This window comes from Anolis sagrei, chromosome X (assembly GCF_037176765.1).
Source record: "Anolis sagrei isolate rAnoSag1 chromosome X, rAnoSag1.mat, whole genome shotgun sequence".
NCBI lineage: Eukaryota > Metazoa > Chordata > Lepidosauria > Squamata > Dactyloidae > Anolis > Anolis sagrei.
The window spans coordinates 23,596,371-23,614,749 of NC_090034.1; the positions used below are offsets into that span (position 1 = coordinate 23,596,371).

Genomic DNA, 18,379 nt, shown 5'->3' on the forward strand with positions numbered 1-18,379 from the left:
AATTCTTCAAAACTCAAACTTCCCCTCTTTCTTAAAAATCACCACAAAGACCAAAGTGGCTTATCTCAATTTCATTTGCTAACCACTAACAAGCAGCAAATACCCCTGCATGCATGAATGCATATGTGTGTGAGAGAGTGCGAAAAAGGGAGGGAGAGACATGCATAGAGTCTTATTTTAAAGTTTCAGTTCTGTCACTCTACGACTTTCACCATAAACTATTAGCTATATATTTGTTGTTATAGAAATTCTTACTATTGTCATCTTGTTTCCCAGATGTTATTGAATGGAATTTGCCTCAGATTAGACCCAAAGATCTAGTAATCAATGAGGCAATTTCCCTGGTTGATTTCACTATGGTAATTTCACTATGGTGATTTCATTCAGGTGTTTTGTCATTCTGCCTGAAATTGCTTCCAGAGCATATATCAATGCCTGAACCACAGTTCCCTTATTTTCAGAAGTACAGAATTAGCAGGTCTTGATATTCCATAATCGTTCCCCTCTTTGTTTTCAATTCTATAGTCTCCTGAAATTGCCATATCTGTAATGGAAGCTTTTTTAAATGCCTAAATTTTACACCTCATTAAAAAGAATATGTTTCTTGCAGAACAACAAAGTACTGTCTTTTTCCAGGATGGCATATCCTACTAATAAGGCTGTGAAAGGCCAGGAGGAAAATCTGGAAGAATGAGACATACACAATTTCTTCCATGTCTTCAATAATTTCCACCTCAATCAAGGGAGAGGATGGGAGAGGATTATAGGGGTTGTGGTGGTGCAATGGGTTAAACCCTTGTGCTGCTGAACTGCTGTACTGAAGGTTGGCAGTTCGAATCCATGAGATGGGGTGAGCTCCCGCTGTTAGCTCTAGCTCCTGCCAACCTAGCAATTCAAAAACATGCAAATGTGAGTAGTTCAATAGCTTGAGCAGAAAAAGGCAAAAAAAAAAAAAAAAAAGCTCCAAGCAGTCATTCCAGCCACGCAGTCTAGAAGTGTCTATGGATGCAGGCTCCTCAGTTTAGAAATAGAGAAAGAGCACCTCCTCCCAGAGCTGGAGATAATCACCGCCCCAAGAGCCAAAAATGAAAGGAGAAGCCTTTGCCTTTGTCTGTGTGTTTGTGTCTCATTGTATATCATTGTAATAAGGCATTGAATGTTTGCCTTTTTCTGCTTATATACTGTAATCTGAGTCCCCTCAGGGAGAAGGGCAGAATATAAGTAAAGTGTTGTTGCTGTTGTTGTCATATTTGTTTGCTGGGAAGTAATAATCTTGGGGAAAACTTTCCCAACACCAGTTACTGATTGGTACCCTCTAAAATTAAATTCTTAGACAGACACTCACAATAACTCAATAATATCAGCTTTCTTACTTGCCAGGTGCGAACTTGGACCCGATTTGGCTCAACTGTGTAAAGGTTTTCTTCATGCATAGCCAGCACTGGAGAATCACAACTGAAAGAACCTGGAGCAATACCAAATAAAAGAGAAGTTTTCCATCACAATCTTAACATATTTGACACATACAATTTAAATTTCCACTCAACAAACCATCTTGTTTCAGCAATATTCTGCAGAATTACACAATATAGTATTTTTCTCCTAGTTTCTTTGTATTTGACCAATTGCTCTCAAGAATGTGTACAATTCAGTGATATTTTTAAGAACTATAAATGTTCATCACAGAAAACTAAAATTCAGCTTTTTACAAACTCCCATGTTCCTGAATAAGTGGCTAGGATAACATATAATCACAGAATCATAGAATTGCATGGAACTCCAAAGGCTATCCAAAGTCCTGCTCAAAGCAGAAAATTTAGCTAGAGCATCCCCAGCAGGTACCTATCTAATCTCTTCTTGAAGACAACTATGATAGGTTTGCTTTAGGTGCGTCATAAATCAGAAATGATTTGAAGATACATAAGAATGTTTATCTAAAATCCACTTCCACTGATCTTTTTATTCAGATCATACCTGTATTTCGTAAAGTGGCACCCGAAAGTTCAAAGACAACAACTTGCTTTCCATTCCAAAAGGCTACAGCATCCTAAGATTTGCACAAAATCGAGGGGAGAACAACACACTTAGAAAATGCATAAAGCTACTTCAGACTTAGCATCTATCCGCTACCACATTAGGGCCAAATTACACATTATATGTCTTGACTATTATGTCAGTTTACCATCTAATTTTCATTTATTTCCATAGACATAGTAGAGCTTACATTTTTTTTAAAAAATCATCTCATATTAGAAAATCCAACATAAACCTCAGATTAAGATCACAAGGCTAGGAGAAAGAAGGACCTGACCTGAGATAAGACAAGGCAAAGAACTGGATAAGAGAAGAGCTCAGGTCTATGATGATAAAAATACAGCCTTGCTTTGACAATCGGAGCCATTCCATTTCTCTGCATTTTGTCCTGCCAATAGTCATTCATCACAAGATTATGCATCAGGATAATTAAATATTTTGGCACACACAAATATTGTGGCACACATAATCCATAGTTTTTCATGATCTACACAAAGGCTTGGTTTGTTCTTGTTGTTTATTATTATTATTATTATTATTATTATTATTATATCCCACTTTATCTCTCCCAAAGGAGACTCAAAGTGGCTATGAAAACAGGCTGATTTTTATCTGAAATTCTTTGATGCACTTCATTACTTAATGTATCATATACACTTGAGTATAAGTTCACCTCACATATGAGTCAAGGGCAGGTTTTGAAGCCAAAACTACGGATTTTAGTACAACCTGTGAATAAGTAGAGGGTACATGTTTGGCGTGAGCTTCCGCTGTCAGCCCTAGCTTCTGCCAACCTAGCAGTTCGAAAACATGCAAATGTGAGTAGATCAATAGGTACCGCTCCGGTGGTAACGGTGTTCCATGTGGTCATGCTGGCCACATGACCTTGGAGGTGTCTATGGACAACGCCGGCTCTTCGGCTTAGAAATGGAGATGAGCACCACACCCCAGAGTCAGACATGACTGGACTTAATGTCAGGGGACAACCTTTACCTTTATCTTACATGTTTGGCACTCTGCGCAGCACTCTGCAGATCCATTCTATGGAGATGAAGGCACTAAGTACCACCTCAGAGCACCAGTTATTCCTGGTTGCTGCTATTTCCACATTCAAAAGACCTTTTGCTACTCTATTTATGGAAGCAGATAGTTTAATTTTTGATAAAAGTTAGGGTTAAGTATTAATTCTTAGATAAAAAAGGAACCATCCCCTTGCTTACAGAATGGTTACTGGATTACAGACACATTATTGTGGATGTACCTGAATGATAATTATGGAATTCCCCCTCAAGGAAGATCTCAATCATGTTATGACAATCAAACTTACTGTATTATATACCCCCCTTTCTTTCCTTTCCATTTTAAAAGACACAGTAAGCTTTTATCACAACAGGTGGCATAAGGTCCTGCTTCAGTTTGCTCACATAAACAACTATATTCTGGGGCTGTGTTTTCTTTTTAAAACATATATAGAGTTTTTGTTAGAGCAGTTCAGCAAATCATGGTCTAAAATCTTCCATTGAGTCCGTCCTCTCTCCCTTCTCTCAATCATACACCAGTCAATCAGTTGTGATGCCAAGTTACCTTAGTGGCAAAAACCCCATTCACCCGCATGTCAAGACGGAGATTTTCAGTCATCTTGTCGCTAAAAGAAGTCACGCTGAATAAGTTTGGAGAAACCTGCACCACTGCCACTTGCTGGTGGAAATGCGAACACATGGCCTGCTCACTAAGGATCTGCACAGAGTTGGTTGTGTTTACAGCTAACAAATTTTTCTTCGATCCCCACTAGGATGAATATAGAAAAACAAAGGTTAAAAAAGATGTACTGGAGGACTTACTATGAAGGCTTATTATAGTCAAGGAGAAGATAAGGGCTCATGTCTATAGCAGCCCCAATTCAGTAGATACTCTGGGGGCAGTACAAATAGGCATTGGCATTGAGATTAAACCATTCTTTATCCACCTCAAAACAAAAAAGAAATCTATGACCTGTTTACCTGTATTTGAATGATATTCCCTTCCAACTCAGTAGGTGCCTGAAGCTTCCATTTGTCCTTTCCTTCCAGCGACCATGTATTTTGGCTGGAGAGTGATGTTTTCCTCCACATAGCTATTCTCCCTTTATCTGTGCCACCTGATAAAAGACCTGTCAAATATACCATACTGATCATATTACATGAAGATCATACACACACACATTTCCATCATGCTACCTACTAGGAAGACAAGAAGGAAAGGGGGATGGGGATTGTGAAAGAGTGTGGTTAAAGCTTACTGCCACCTAATGTGTGAGGAAAGCTGGGCAACGATCAATATCAGCTTAGGAGCTATTTTATAAAGGGACTATTAATTACAGAAGGCTTTATTCATTTGATAGCGTAGCGTTTACTGTCCCTGGCTTGACTTTACTTCTTATGCAGGCTGTTTGCCTTGAGAGAAACTGTATCAGGCAAGGCTTGAGGAAAACAGTAACAAGTTTATTTTAACAGGAGTATAACATGTTTAACTGTTTCTTCACAAGAGGCACAAATCTTGATTGGTTACATTAATAAGGTTTCATGAGTAATCTCAGGCACAGACTTCAAGAGGTTTCTATAAGCAGATGTAACTCTTCTGGACAACTGTCCTAAATAAAACAAATAAGCTAAAAGGCTTATTAACAGAATTGGCTCCCAGCCAAACCTTGATTCTTAACTCAGAATCAATAACCCCCTGTAGTTTTATCACTACCGGGTCCTTTTCTGTAACCCCTTTGGTCACCAATTAATTCCCTGAATCTCCACCCAGAGATTCAGTCTTCCCTATAGCACACCGGCTACAGACACATTCCCTGAATCTCCACCCAGAGACTCAGTCTTCCCAGTAGCTCACTGGCTTACTGACTGACTTTTTCAAAACAGCTGCCCCGTGAAGAGGCAGTTGGCTCTGCCCCTGTTGCTATGGCAACTCAGCTAACGCCAAGCCACCATCTTGAACAAAACATAATCCCCCATACTTACCATCCATAAACTACTGTTTAAATTACACATAACCAAAGGAATAAAATTTACACATCGTCACAGGGATATTTGTCACAAAAGGCTCTCTTATACTCCTAACAGTGTGCAAGGGAGCTTTTTGTGACAAAGGAGACACGAGGCACAGAACACTGGAGGGTTCCCAATCTTTCTTGCACATTAAAGGGTCTGGGCCAGCTTTGCATTAATCACATAAAATAATGATAACAACAACAACAATTTTGTGTGATTGATGTGGACTTGGCTCAGACTTTTAGGTGGACATAGTGATCATAATAATTATAATAATAATTGTCATTGTTATCATTATAAAAGCAGACAGGTAAATTCTCTGGTGAGATATAAAGGTTGAACCAGGTATCCGCCAGCAGGAAAACTAACATTTTGAATATGCATATTTTTTACTCTCACATTAGTAATTCTTTTCCTCTTCTCAAGGTAAATTTTGCCCTTCTTAAATGGAAATTACACAGGGATTTTAACCCAGATTCATAACAACATAACGATGCCTTGGATTTTGAAATGTAACTGCCCCTGCTTTCAATAATTGTAAGGCTCACCATAGTTAATGCTTTCTAGTTTTTTTTCTTATGTGGGCAATGAAGATAATATAAATTTTACTAGGTTTTAAAGTGCATTTAATTTGTCTGCTAATGGTGCTATCTTTTGTTTGTTTCTATGATCTCATTTTTGTATTTTGTGTTATTGTTATAAACCACCTAAGTGCACTTATGGAGGAGGTGCTAAAAGGCAGTATGTAAATGTCTTTATAAATAAACACTTAAATTCAAAAATAAAAAAGGAAAAAATAAACACTGAAATCAACAGGAAACGAAGTGGAACTTCAGTAGAAAATACATTATCTCAAAAAGGTGAAGAGGGAACCAAGGTGAAGAGGGAATTTAGAGAGTGACACAGAAAAGCAATATAGAGACACAAAGTAGTAAACCACAAAGATTGCCCATAAAAGGCAGAGAAGCAAGGGTTTAAAATGCTAAGAGTAGAAAAGAATTTTTAAAAACCGGGTTCTTATTAGGTTCTCCCTAAGCTCTTGCCTTTTGCCTCTCTTCTGAGATTTTTTTTAAAAAGGTAATGATTCATTTTTGAGAACGGTTAAGAAACAGTACTCACACTCATGGATTAGTTGACCCAGGTTTTTTTAGTTGATTTTTTGACTAAAATTTCTAGACTTATACATGAGTAACTATCTTGTTTTTTATGTAGGAAAGAATGTGATCATTCAGGTTTACAGAGGTAGTTGTCTGGATCATACGGTGTCATTTTCTCCAAGATTAGTATATTTCTGGGGCTTTAAACGGACTGCTTATTTCTGGCAGCAGTAGCAAAATGCATCCTATCACATCCCAAATCTTACTGCTGAAATGAAAAAAAAAAACTAAGGAAAACAAAAGTTGAACTTATAGGGTTCTAAGGCAAGTACTATAACAAAAACAAGTACTATAATTCAGTTTACTTCATGATTTCCTATGAACTCCAGTAAATCACCACTGAATGCTGTCTGTCTGTAAATAAGGATGAATAGGATGTTGAAAATCAGTGCAACAAAATCTCTCACCTTTAGCACTGCAATAGGAAATACAGTTGACACATTCTCCTACTTCAAATCCGAACTGTTCATCCAGAGACACTACATAGTTCTCACCTCGCTCCAAGTCCCAGAATCTACAGAGCAAAGAAGGCAATCAATAGGAGTTTCCTATAAGATATGACTTGGGTGGGGAAAAATAACAAAAGTTGTACAGAAACTGAGCTAGATTGCAATGCTCTTGTGCACCTTGTTTGCTAATTTCCTCTATTTTGCAGCCATTCCCAATACAAAGGAAGATCTTATTATGTCATTCAGTGCCGCTCCAGGGAAATCACAGAAAATGACTCAACGTAATAGCCAGTACCATCTAGCACTATCCTGGGCTGGCTGTTTGCGGTGGGCTACTGGACTACAATGTCTCTATTCCCCACTACTGGCTATGATACAGGGCAGTTTTGCTTTTAATTAATGAGCCAGAAGGGATCCCAGAGAAGGGACTATTTCTATGCCTGGCACAGACAGATGGAATAGGATTGTCTTAGAAGAAAATCCCATTATTTCTGTTTATGGTAGTAATATTACTGCAACCAAGCAACTGAAAGTGTGCATTTCTACAGTATTGCTCTACCATCATTCAATTGCTGTTTAAAAATTGGATTAAAAAGGACCTTGTAAAAAGAAGCTTCTTTGTCAGAGACTTTGTTAACTGAGGTATACCTGTGTAATACCCATGGTTGGAGGCTAAAGCCAAAAGACTATATTGTCGAAGGCTTTCATGGCCGGAATTACTGAGTTGTTGTAAGTTTTTCGGGCTGTATGGCCATGTTCCAGAAGTATTTTTCCTGACATTTTGCCTGCATCTATGGCAAGCATCCTCAGAGGTTGTGAGACCTCACAACCTCTGAGCATGCCTGCCATAGAGACAGGTGAAACATCAGGAGAGAATGCTTCTGGAACATGGCCATACAGCCTGAAAAACTTACAACAACCCAAAATACTATAGTCATTTTTTCAATACTGTCCATAAGACCAGTGATTGATAATATATAATATCGTATACACTTAATAGCCTTTTTTCAAAAATGGAGGTTTATTGTTCACAATACAGCAAAAAAAGGCAGGTATTGGCTCTCTGTTCATTTCTTTGGTTCTAAGTCAACTGCTTTACACAACATTTTAACAATATTTATTTGAAAAACAGTCCACAAACATAAAGAAGTTTATATATACACATACAGGTTATTTATTAAATGAAACCTTTCATGAGTTTTCTTACCTGACAACTGGTTCCCCTGTTGCAGTGATAAGAAGGCTATGGTCAGTCAAAATAATATCAGCAGGGTGACCAATTTTCCCACTCAGCTTTACCTAACGATAAAATATATCCTGTGAGATAACAATATTGAAAACCAGGATTTATATTTTACATAGCTAGTCATCAATGGATTTCAGCTAGGGCAAGTAAAAACATGCTGCTTATGTAGAACTATGTTTCACTGAGTGGTCATATTGAGCTGTGTCAGGTTCTAGGTCGGATCTGGCACATTTCAGCACCTCAGGAACCAACACTCTTGCACCAAACCTTCCAAGCCTTCCAAGCAAATCGCAAGAGAGAAAACATTGGTCCAAAATTTCTTCTTCTGAGAAGGAAATGACAACCAGAACCTCCTCAGACTGCACACCCATCTCCCTAGTGGTTCTCTTCAGACTTTGCTTAGAGGAGAACACCAAAAGGTAAGACAGGGATGTGTGGGCCTCTTCAATAGAGGATGTAAACAAAACTGGGCACAGAATACTGTTATTTTTCTTTCCAATATACAGGGTTCAGAGCTTTATACATTGTAAATTATATACAAAATATGCCTAGTCTACAGCAATTCATTGTGTCAGTCTATCACTTGTTAGAAACCCCAACAACCAAATCTTAGACTTAAGTGTGTGTTAAATCAATGATCCTATAGTATACATTACCTACCTTCAAGAGTTCCTCTGTTTCTCCTTCAAGGGAAATTTTATGAAGTGATAAAAGGAGTGTCTCTGTTATGACCACCAAGACATCATTTTCCATAAACAGCAGTTTTTGAATTGAACTCTCTGTAGTCAATGCCTGGCTTGTTTTCCCTCTTTCATTCACATAATGCACAATTCCTGCAACAGAGCCCAAGACTTGTTCAATGATATGTTCAACTGGCATTGCTATAGAGCAAATCAAAACCACAATTGTGCACGTATTGAAAAGAAACCCTGCTTAATTAGACAAAGACCAAAATTATTTTTCTCAGTAATCAAAAGTCTTGCAGTTCTGATATCTTACACCACAAAACTAGTTGTCTTACATCAGCCTCACAACCTGATATGTCAAGAAGTGTTGAGTTTAAGATACATTATCCCCAAACGGAATATACACAGCATTATGAACGGAATATCTACTTGATCTGTACAGTATTTTGAGCTATAAATCATCGCTCAAAATATTTAACCTTTTCTATTTTATATCTTCAGCTAAATCAAGATTCAGACCATAATTTAATTGGATCTGGAAAATAATTTAAAAGAGTTGTCACTTTGCAAGTTACGCATATAATCATTCTGGATCGTCATGTTCACTGTCAACAACAGGAAAGAATGGGCCAGTAACATGTAGTTTGCAGAGGGTTCCAAGAAGTCAGACTACCCATTCCCTCAGATTGAAATGACTGCAATTCTAGCCTGCACTGTTTCATTTGATGGAGCACCTGTAGAGTTGTTGGCAATGGTTAAATACTTACAAGGGCCATGAGCAGTGATTAAGTAACCCAGTTAAGATTTCTTTAAAGGTAACAATGGTTATTTCTGAATAACAGAAAACAAATGTGCTTTTCAGCGACGTTCTAAAAACTCAGATCATGACAAAAAAAACCCAGCATTTTCATCTTGAGCATTCCCCTGAAAATCTTATTATATTTTAATTGCAGCTTTGCTGTTATTTTGGTTTATATAAGAAAAATATCTGATAAGCTAAGTCACTATTTTACCATTAACAGGTTTTTTGGGTTGTTTTTTTTTTTTTTTTTGTCGTGTCAGGAGTGACTCCTGGTGTGAGAGAATTGGCCGTCTGCAAGGACGTTGCCCAGGGGATGCCTGGATGATTTGATGTTTTTATCATCCTTGTGAGAGGCTTCTCTCATGTCCCCGCATGAGGAGCTGGAGCTGATAGAGGGAGCTCATCCGCCTCTCCCCGGATTCGAACCTGCGACCTGTCCTGTTGGCACAGTCCTGTTCAGTCCTGTTGGCACAGGGGTTTAACAGGTGAAAAATACAAATCCCACAAATTGCTACTATTTTTCTATTATTAGGTGAAAAAAAAACACTCCTTTACTGGTCTAAATGGATTTCAGTGACTAAAAGAAAGAGGTAGAATTCACAGATAATTGTGTCCCTAAGAATGGGGTAAAAGAAAAGAGCTTAAAAGAATATGTGCAGTGTGCCGCTTCAATTTTCCACAGGAGGACAGTGGAGATTGCATCAGCAAGGTAAGACTGCTCAGGCTTCAGGGGGAGAAACCAAGCAGCAATGTCTAATCCCCTTCCTTACTGTGATTCCTTTTTCCTTCTCAGCCACATCTTATTTAGATTGTAATCCTGAGGGCAACCTAATGATTTATAAACCACACTGAAAACCTTTGTTGCTGAAGAGCAGGATATAAATGCTCCAACCAACTAACTAAATAAACAAACAAACATTGATCAGCAAACTAGACCAGTTTTGTCTTTACCATCAGTTGTACTGATAAAGAAGGACAGTCCTTCCTGGGGTCCCATCTTCAGAGGCATTCCCATGCCAGCTTTTCTCCAGTTAAACATATCCAAGGCCTTCTCGTCACCACTCACTGCCGCTTTTGCCAACTGCACCAAGTCCCTGTAGGCAAGAATAAAACATGTTATTTATGCCTCCTTTGCAACAGAACTTTCTCTCTTGAAAAGAAGGATAACTACTTTCAGCCAGCAGAAGAAAAAGAAATATCACTGTGGATGCAGAACAATGAGTTATAACTAATAGGTGGTCCAAACAATAGCCAGTGCCCCTTCCATCTAAAATCTCAAAACAAATTGAGACAGTTTGCAATTATCCTGAGAGGCAAAAAGGTCCACCCATGGAGTACCAAATCATTACTCTATAATTTGAAATGCTAGGCAGTTTAAAGAGTTTACTCTCCCTATTCTAGGCTCTGCCTGCTTAGCCAATCAAAAGCAAAAAAGGGGAGGCAGGGCTCCATATTCTGATAGTCACTTGTTTATTTCTTATTTCTTTACAAAAAACAATGTATTTTGCTGTCTAAAGTTGGTCTATTAATGGTACCACACTAGAGGCCAAAATGTGTTTTTAAGCTGAACTCCAATGTAATCTAAATGTCTACTATGCTACTGCTAAAATTTTGGTCTGCATCAAGGAAACAATTGGGTTCCCAGCTGAAAGGATTTTCCCTCTTCCTTGCCCAAAGATGGTAACACTTTTTAGTCTCCAATAACAGCTCTTCCATGGCATCTCCAAGCAATTTAGAACTCCTAAATGGGCATAACGTCAAAATGAGATTTGGGTTTATTACTTGCTCTTCAGTTTTTCAACCACAGCTGAAATCTCTATAGCCTGTGAGTCAAATTGCAAAGAATCCAAACTGGCATCTGCCATAAAGGCGGAGTTTCAAGAACATCCATAATGAGATGAGGTTTGCTATGGCAAAAATGTTGCAAAGTGAAGACTGAGGATGTCAGCAACTCAAATTTCAATAAAATATATATAATCTAAAATACAATAATTCTGCCAGACAGAAATCTAGCCAAACTGTTCTACTTACTCGCCAGGAGGAGGTGGCCGGAAAATACAACAATTGAGATGCTTCCCATATTCATGCTTAAGGAGTGGGGGGCCTTGAACTCTACCCCGCTGGTCCATCCTCCATAAAACAAGGACACCGAGCTATAAAGAGAGATATTAATATAGTATCATTTATTGCATGTTATCATCTGATTCATAAAGTCATTTAGAATTTCCTGAAACTAGTTTAGTAAACATATTTGATTTTTTTTCTGTTGTGAGCCATTCTGGGTCTCCTTGTAAAGAAAGATGAGTTAGAAATTGTTCAAAACAAATTTAAAAATATGGAAAACTACATTAAGGGCCTTCTTAGGCTGGATCTACACTGCCATATAATTCCGTTTCTGAATCCAGATTATCTGATTTGAACTTGATTATATGAGTCTACACTGCCAAATAATCCAGTTCAAACCAGATAATCTGGAGTCAGAAACTGGATTATAAGACAGTGTAGATGGGGCCTTAGACAGCAAGATACCAGTATCCTAAGCTGTTTTCCAGCTGTGTCACCAAATACCAAAGCCATGAAATCAATGTAAATCTGCTTTCAGCATTCCACACTCTACAATTGTGCATATGAAAGAACAGTCTTTATAGTAGTAATAATAATATTTATTATCCGCCTCTCCTTGCCTTAATCAGAGTTCCTCTGATATTAAATGAAAGAGACAACTGCCTACAGGCCATGACCTCAAAAGAAAATATAGTAAATTGGAAAAACAGATAATAGACAATATTAACTCTTGTGGAATTAAATTATCTATTGTCAGCCTTCTCCAAATACCCTGATGTCCCTTTTCCCTTGATCCTTTTTGAAATGATTCTTACTATAGTAGTGGCCACTGTTACTATCCACTAAATGTTCTTCAGTTAATTATGTTAAATTTGTTTCCAAACAAACATGCATGATAGTTGTTAAAATGATGTACAGCAGAGAATCATTTGCATCTTGCCACTTACTTTGTCACCAGAAACTAGCCGGGTTCCATTAGTGCTCCAGTTTAGGATTGTGATATCAGCATTGTGGTTGGAAGGTACAGCATGATGCTCCTTGTCTTGCTTGTTCACCACCACTACGTCCCCCATTTCGCAGCCCACCGCCAGGATCTGTTTGGATGGGTGCCAGTTGAGGCACGTGGCTCGAAAGTTTCTTTCCAAGTAGGCATCACAAGCATACTCACCCTGGAAATGATGTGTTGCATGCTTTTTTACATTTTTCGTTTATAAAACATATATCCTGCCTTTTCAGCAAATAACAAACAAACCCACTTTCTGAAAATGACTCGGTCCTCTAAGAGTGTTTTATCTTCACAATGTACAGGTTATTTGAGTCAAGGGGAATTCTTTTCTTCTTTCTACTAATATATATTTATTTTTAAATAAGATTAATTCATAAAAATATATTGTAAAAAAAACTTTGAGAAAAGAAACAATTCAATTTAACCCAATGTTAATAGACATGGAATGGCACTTTTACATGTTGATCACCTTTATATACATATTGTGTGATGTATGAAGTTGACAAACATGTACATCTAAAAGCTATTAACAGGTTAAATTAAATTCAAAATTAATTATTGAATAGGTTCCTGTCAAATCAGAAGTAATTCATGCAGAACTGCACATAATGACTATCAAAGCTGAATCTCGTTTTTTCTATACCACCCTCTCTCCCAAAAGGGACTCAGGGTGGTTTACACACAGAAACAGGCAAACATTCAGTGCCTTACAAAGTACAAACAACATCAGGAATAATACAAAATAATGCACCATAATAACAATAAACTTATGAAAAACTAAACATTGAAATGGGAACTTGATAGCAATAAGCCAATTTAGACAAGAAACGAAGACATGAGTGAACATTAAACATATATCACTAAAAGCAGAAATGAATTGCATTTCAAATCATGAACACAGGTGTTTATTAAAAATGTATTATAGCCACCATATAGTGCAAATGGGCTCGCCAGCGTTAGAGCATCTTAGTCCTCCTCCTCTCCATATGTTAAAGTGCATACATGCATTTATGACATTACATATTTTCAAGCAGCTTCCAAAACTATTTTTTATGAAAGCTAAATTTGTCATGGAGGAAGAAATTTAAACTTTCTTTCCTCCACAGAACTGAAACAGGAAGACTCCGTTTTGCACATTGTGGTTGGTGACAGAAGTGCTATGCCCCCCCCCCCACTTCCCGTTCTTCTATGGGACTATATACAACCAGATCATATTTCAAATGTTCCCACCCTAAGTATCTCGGTGACACCTTAGCTTGAACACTAATATTTAGGAAACACTGTATGAACACCAAACATAAAGTAGGTACACACAATAATATTCTGTGGAAACTTACTGGCAGCACATGAGGTGCAGACCCAAAACTAATAAGAACATCAGCCCTAGCCTTGCCTTACTCAACTGCTGAGTGTGCCTGCTCTGTCTAGTACTAGTCTGTCCATGCAAAGCATGTGAATATGGCACTAAATGAAGCATATAGGATTATCACAGGATGTCTCAAACCCACACCTGATTGACTGTATAAGCTAGCTGGCATTGCGACGGGAAGTTGCTGCCAATTGCGAGATAAATAAAGTTGAACACTGGGAAAGCCACCCACTGAATGGCTACCAGCCTCCTCCCAGTAGAGTCCAATCAAGGAAAAGCTTCATGAGAACCACCACTCCTCTTAATGTTCTCCCAACAACAGCAAGGATATCCCTCTGGGCAGCTAGACCAGGAAATCCCAACCGGATGGCCCCACATGAGGGTCTGCCTGCAGGGGGCAAACCAAGAATGGGCAATGTGGAAGTCCCTGAATAGATTCAAAAGTGGAGTTGGTGGATCAAAAGACAACCTGGCAAGATGGCCCTACCTAGAAGAATCGTCTACGTTGTGCAACTGTGGAGCAGAACAAACAACTAAGCATCTGTATAGGTAAAAGTAGTCCCCTGACATTAAGTCCAGTCATGTCTGACTCTGGGGTGTGGTGCTCATCTCCATTTCTAAGCCGAAGAGCCAGCGCTGTCCGTAGACAACGTAGACACCTCCAAGATCATGTGGCCGGCATGACTGCATGGAGCGCCGTTACCTTCCCGCCGGAGCAGTACCTATTGATCTACTCACATTTGCATGTTTTCGAACTGCTAGGTTGGCAGAAGCTAGGGCTGACAGCGGAAGCTCACGCCGCTCCCCGGAATCAAACCTGCGACCTTTCGATCAACAAGCTCAGCAGCTCAGTGCATTAACCCACTGTGCCACCGGGGGCTCCTGTATGCTTGCCCACAATGCCCTGCCTCATGCACAGAGGAAAAACTGCTTAAAGCTACAGACAATGCAGTCACTGTTGCCTGTTTCTGGTCTAAAAATATTTCGCCGCTTGTGCTCCTTCTATATTATCAGTTTTATATTTATTTATGAAATGCTTTTGACACAAAATAAATAAACATTTGAAATGCTTACCTGCTCTAGAAAAATACCCACACTGCCCCCAGAATTTGAATTAACAGATGCAATGGCCAAAAACGGATGAATGTGGTGCCACGCAATGTGGAAGTGCGGTCCATGGGACTCAAGAGCTTCTATTTGATGATTAACGTACACAGCCATTTCGAAAGGCAAACGCTACACATCTAGAATACAAAAAAAGCATTTCGCAATCAAGAAACTGTAACAATTAAGACTCCGAGCATCAGAGGAAACAGGAAAGTTGACCACACATTAAAATATGAATTGTAGGGGGTCAATAACTCTCCCTCACTAAGTGTTTTAAGTAAGTTTTGTCAGGAAATGAAATAAAAACATTTTGTTTCTTGGTGATACAAGAAATTAATATAACATTCCTACCAGCTGTTAGGAATTGTGGGCCTTGAAGTCCAAAACACCAGGAGAGAGGGCCCAAGTGGCCCAGGCCTGAGCTATCAGCTTTTAAACTTGGAAGGGTGTGTACATTTCTTTGGACACCTTTCATTTTACCTGAAGCTTGTAAATGGTCCTGTTTGAGAAAGTCCTGCCCGAAGCCCCATTCAGTTTGGAGAAGGAAAGGATAGGTTCTGTCCATCTTCGGCCCTGTCAACCATAAACAAGAGTTTCCTTGAAGGTGAATGAGAAGAACTGGAGTCTCTCGTCCTGGGGAAAAGAGAAACCCTCGCAGCCCAGCAACCCCTCACGTCTCCGGCCTGCCTCTCACTCGAGGCCCCGGTCCCTAGGCCTGGAGGAAAACGAAAGCCAACGAGGCCTCCTCTCCGTCCCTCGCCCGCTTGCCTGAGAGGAAAGAAAGCGCGCTCCTCGACGCCAAGAAGACGCCGAGCGTTACCGTTGGCGACGGCAAGCGCTTCCCCGGAGCGGAAACAGCCGAAGCCGCAGTCGGAAATGCACGATGTTTCCCGAACACTTTGACGGAAATTCCCGAACGGCTAACCCGTTCTCAGACCAACCCTATGTAGCTTCTCTTGACTCGTCTCTACCGCTCCGAGGAAAAGACACATATCCAATCAGCCAATGAGATTGTAAGCAGAGGCCCCAAGCCCTGCCTATTTGAAGACCTTCACCAACCAGGATCGAGCCCTGAGCACTGTAAGCCCCGCCTCCGCTGCTTCCTACTGGTCACTTTCGCCTCCGCGGCTTCCAAGCGGCCCCGCCCTCTTTGGAAACACACACATAAGCACTCCACTTGCCACTCAAGGAAGGACTGGTTTTATTTAGTTTCAAATAAACCTTAAGTGTTGGATATATTTTAATCTGTAACGTGTTCTATTATAGTCTTGCTACTTTATTATGTTCCAACTGTTGTTTTTGTTTAATACTAATATATATGTATAATTATACTAAATGCCCTTTGAGCGCTAGCTGGCCACTTGGAGTACCAAGTTTTTAAACTTTGTGTGTGTGTTTTAATACGTTACAACTGTACCTTCAGTTCTCTTCTGATAAAATAAATAAAATTATATATAATATTAATGTTGTGATATAATATATGCTGAGAACTGTATTTTGTGATCTTAATTGTTTATGGTTATTGTTTTTATACGGTTTATACTATGTGTAATTGTTTTTGACTGTATTTTATCTTGTGGGGCATTGATTGCCAAATGTAAAGTGCCTCGAGTCGTCTCCGGGCTGAGAGGGGCGGTATACAAGCATAGTAAATAAATTAATAAATATATATTATATATTTGTTGTTGTTCATTCGTTCAGTCGTTTCCGACTCATCGTAACTTCATGGACCAGTCCACGCCAGAGCTCCCTGTTGGTTGTCACCACCCCCAAAATATTATATATACTACAACTTATAGTACAATATATTATATAATACTAATAGTATAATATACTGGTAGGGTATCAAATATATTGTGGTATACTAATATAGTAATTATATAGTATATTATAATATAATTATATTATATGTAATATTACTAATATTTCAGTATACTGGTGTAGTACTATATACACCAACTCGAGTGAGAGCGGTGTAGTAATATAGTAATATATAATACTAATATTGTGCTATACTAATAATATATTGCATATACCTATAATATTGATAATAATATTATAATATAATACAATATAATACTAATACTACATAAAAAAGGTAAAGGTTTTCCCCTGACATTAAGTCCAGTCGTGTCCGACTCTGTGGGTTGGTGCTCATCTCAATTTCTAAGCCAGCATTGTCCATAGATACCTCCAAGGTCATGTGGCCGGCATGACTGCATGGAACGCCGTTACCTTCCTGCCAGAGTGGTACCTATTGATCTGCTCTCATTTGCATGCTTTCAAACTGCTAGGTTGGCAGAAGCTGGGGCTAACAGCAGGAGCTCACACCGTTCCCTTGATTTGAACCTGCGACCTTTCAATCAGCAAGTTCAGCAGCTCAGCAGTTTAACCCACTGCGCCACTGGGGGCTCCATTTATAATAATACAATATAAAAATATATAATAAAGTAATAGTAATATATTAAAAATAATTACTACTGATAATATATAATTATACTGTTTTATTATTGTATATTTCTGTATTTTGGGTTGTACTGTTTTTGATTGTGAGCCGCTTTGAGTCTGTAATACGTGTTGTCAAAGGCTTTCATAGCCAGAATCACTGGATTGCTGTAAGTTTTTTGGTTCGTATGGCAATGTTCCAGAAGCAATCGGGTGTCAAACAGGGATGTGTTATTGCCCCAACTTTATTCTCCATCTTCATTGCTATGATACTCCATCTTGTTGACAGGAAGCTTCCCACCGGAGTGGAAATCATCTATCGGACAGATGGCAAGCTGTTTAACCTCAGCAGACTGAAAGCCAAAACCAAGGTTACAACAACATCTCTTATATAGAACTCCAATAGGCTGATGACAATGTTGTTTGTGCGCATTCAGAAGAAGATCTACAAGCCAGAAGCATACGAGAAGCTCGGCCTGTCATTGAACAACGAGAAAACCAAAGTGCTTGTCCAGCAGTCACCAGCCAATCCCTTTCCAATGCCAGAAATACAGCTTAATGGTGTAACATTATAAAATGTTGACCATTTCCACTCCCTTGGCAGCTACCTCTCCACCAAAGTCAACATTGATACTGAAATTCAACACCGCCTGAGCTCTGTGAGTGCAGCATTTTTCCGAATGAAGCAGAGAGTGTTAGAGGACTGGGACATCCGTAGGAATACCAAGGTGCTTGTTTATAAAGCTATTGTCCTCCCAACCCTGCTAAACGCTTGTGAGACGTGGACTGTCTACAGATGTCACGTGCAACTCCTGGAACGATTCCATCAGAGCTGCCCCTGGAAAATCCTGCAAATCTCTTGGGAAGACAAGTGGACAAATATCAGTATGCCGGAAGAAGCAAAGACCACCAGCATTGAAGCGATGGTCCTCCGCCGTGAACTCTGCTGGACTGGCCACGTTGTCCAGATGCCTGACCACCA

General features: G+C 39.1%; 1 protein-coding gene across 3 annotated transcripts in view; it reads right to left on the reverse strand.

The window, feature by feature from the left end:
* Positions 1–15,938, reverse strand: part of IFT140 (intraflagellar transport 140) — an 84,119-nt gene extending 68,181 nt beyond the window's left edge. Inside the window, exons 1-13 of one of the 3 annotated variants that reach the window (XM_060786385.2) lie at positions 15,773–15,938; positions 15,433–15,525; positions 14,920–15,089; positions 12,418–12,639; positions 11,438–11,559; positions 10,358–10,500; positions 8,579–8,751; positions 7,880–7,971; positions 6,631–6,737; positions 4,035–4,183; positions 3,619–3,822; positions 1,975–2,047; positions 1,374–1,465 (exon numbers count right to left, since the gene is read on the reverse strand). In XM_060786385.2, the coding sequence (XP_060642368.2) occupies positions 1,374–1,465; positions 1,975–2,047; positions 3,619–3,822; positions 4,035–4,183; positions 6,631–6,737; positions 7,880–7,971; positions 8,579–8,751; positions 10,358–10,500; positions 11,438–11,559; positions 12,418–12,639; positions 14,920–15,066 (1,524 nt within the window). In that variant the 5' untranslated portion in view covers positions 15,067–15,089; positions 15,433–15,525; positions 15,773–15,938. Of the gene's footprint in view, positions 1–1,373; positions 1,466–1,974; positions 2,048–3,618; positions 3,823–4,034; positions 4,184–6,630; positions 6,738–7,879; positions 7,972–8,578; positions 8,752–10,357; positions 10,501–11,437; positions 11,560–12,417; positions 12,640–14,919; positions 15,090–15,432 lie in introns of all 3 variants that reach the window. The other 2 variants (XM_067460608.1, XM_060786386.2) reach the window with 2 other exon arrangements.
* Positions 15,939–18,379: the final 2,441 nt, after the last annotated feature.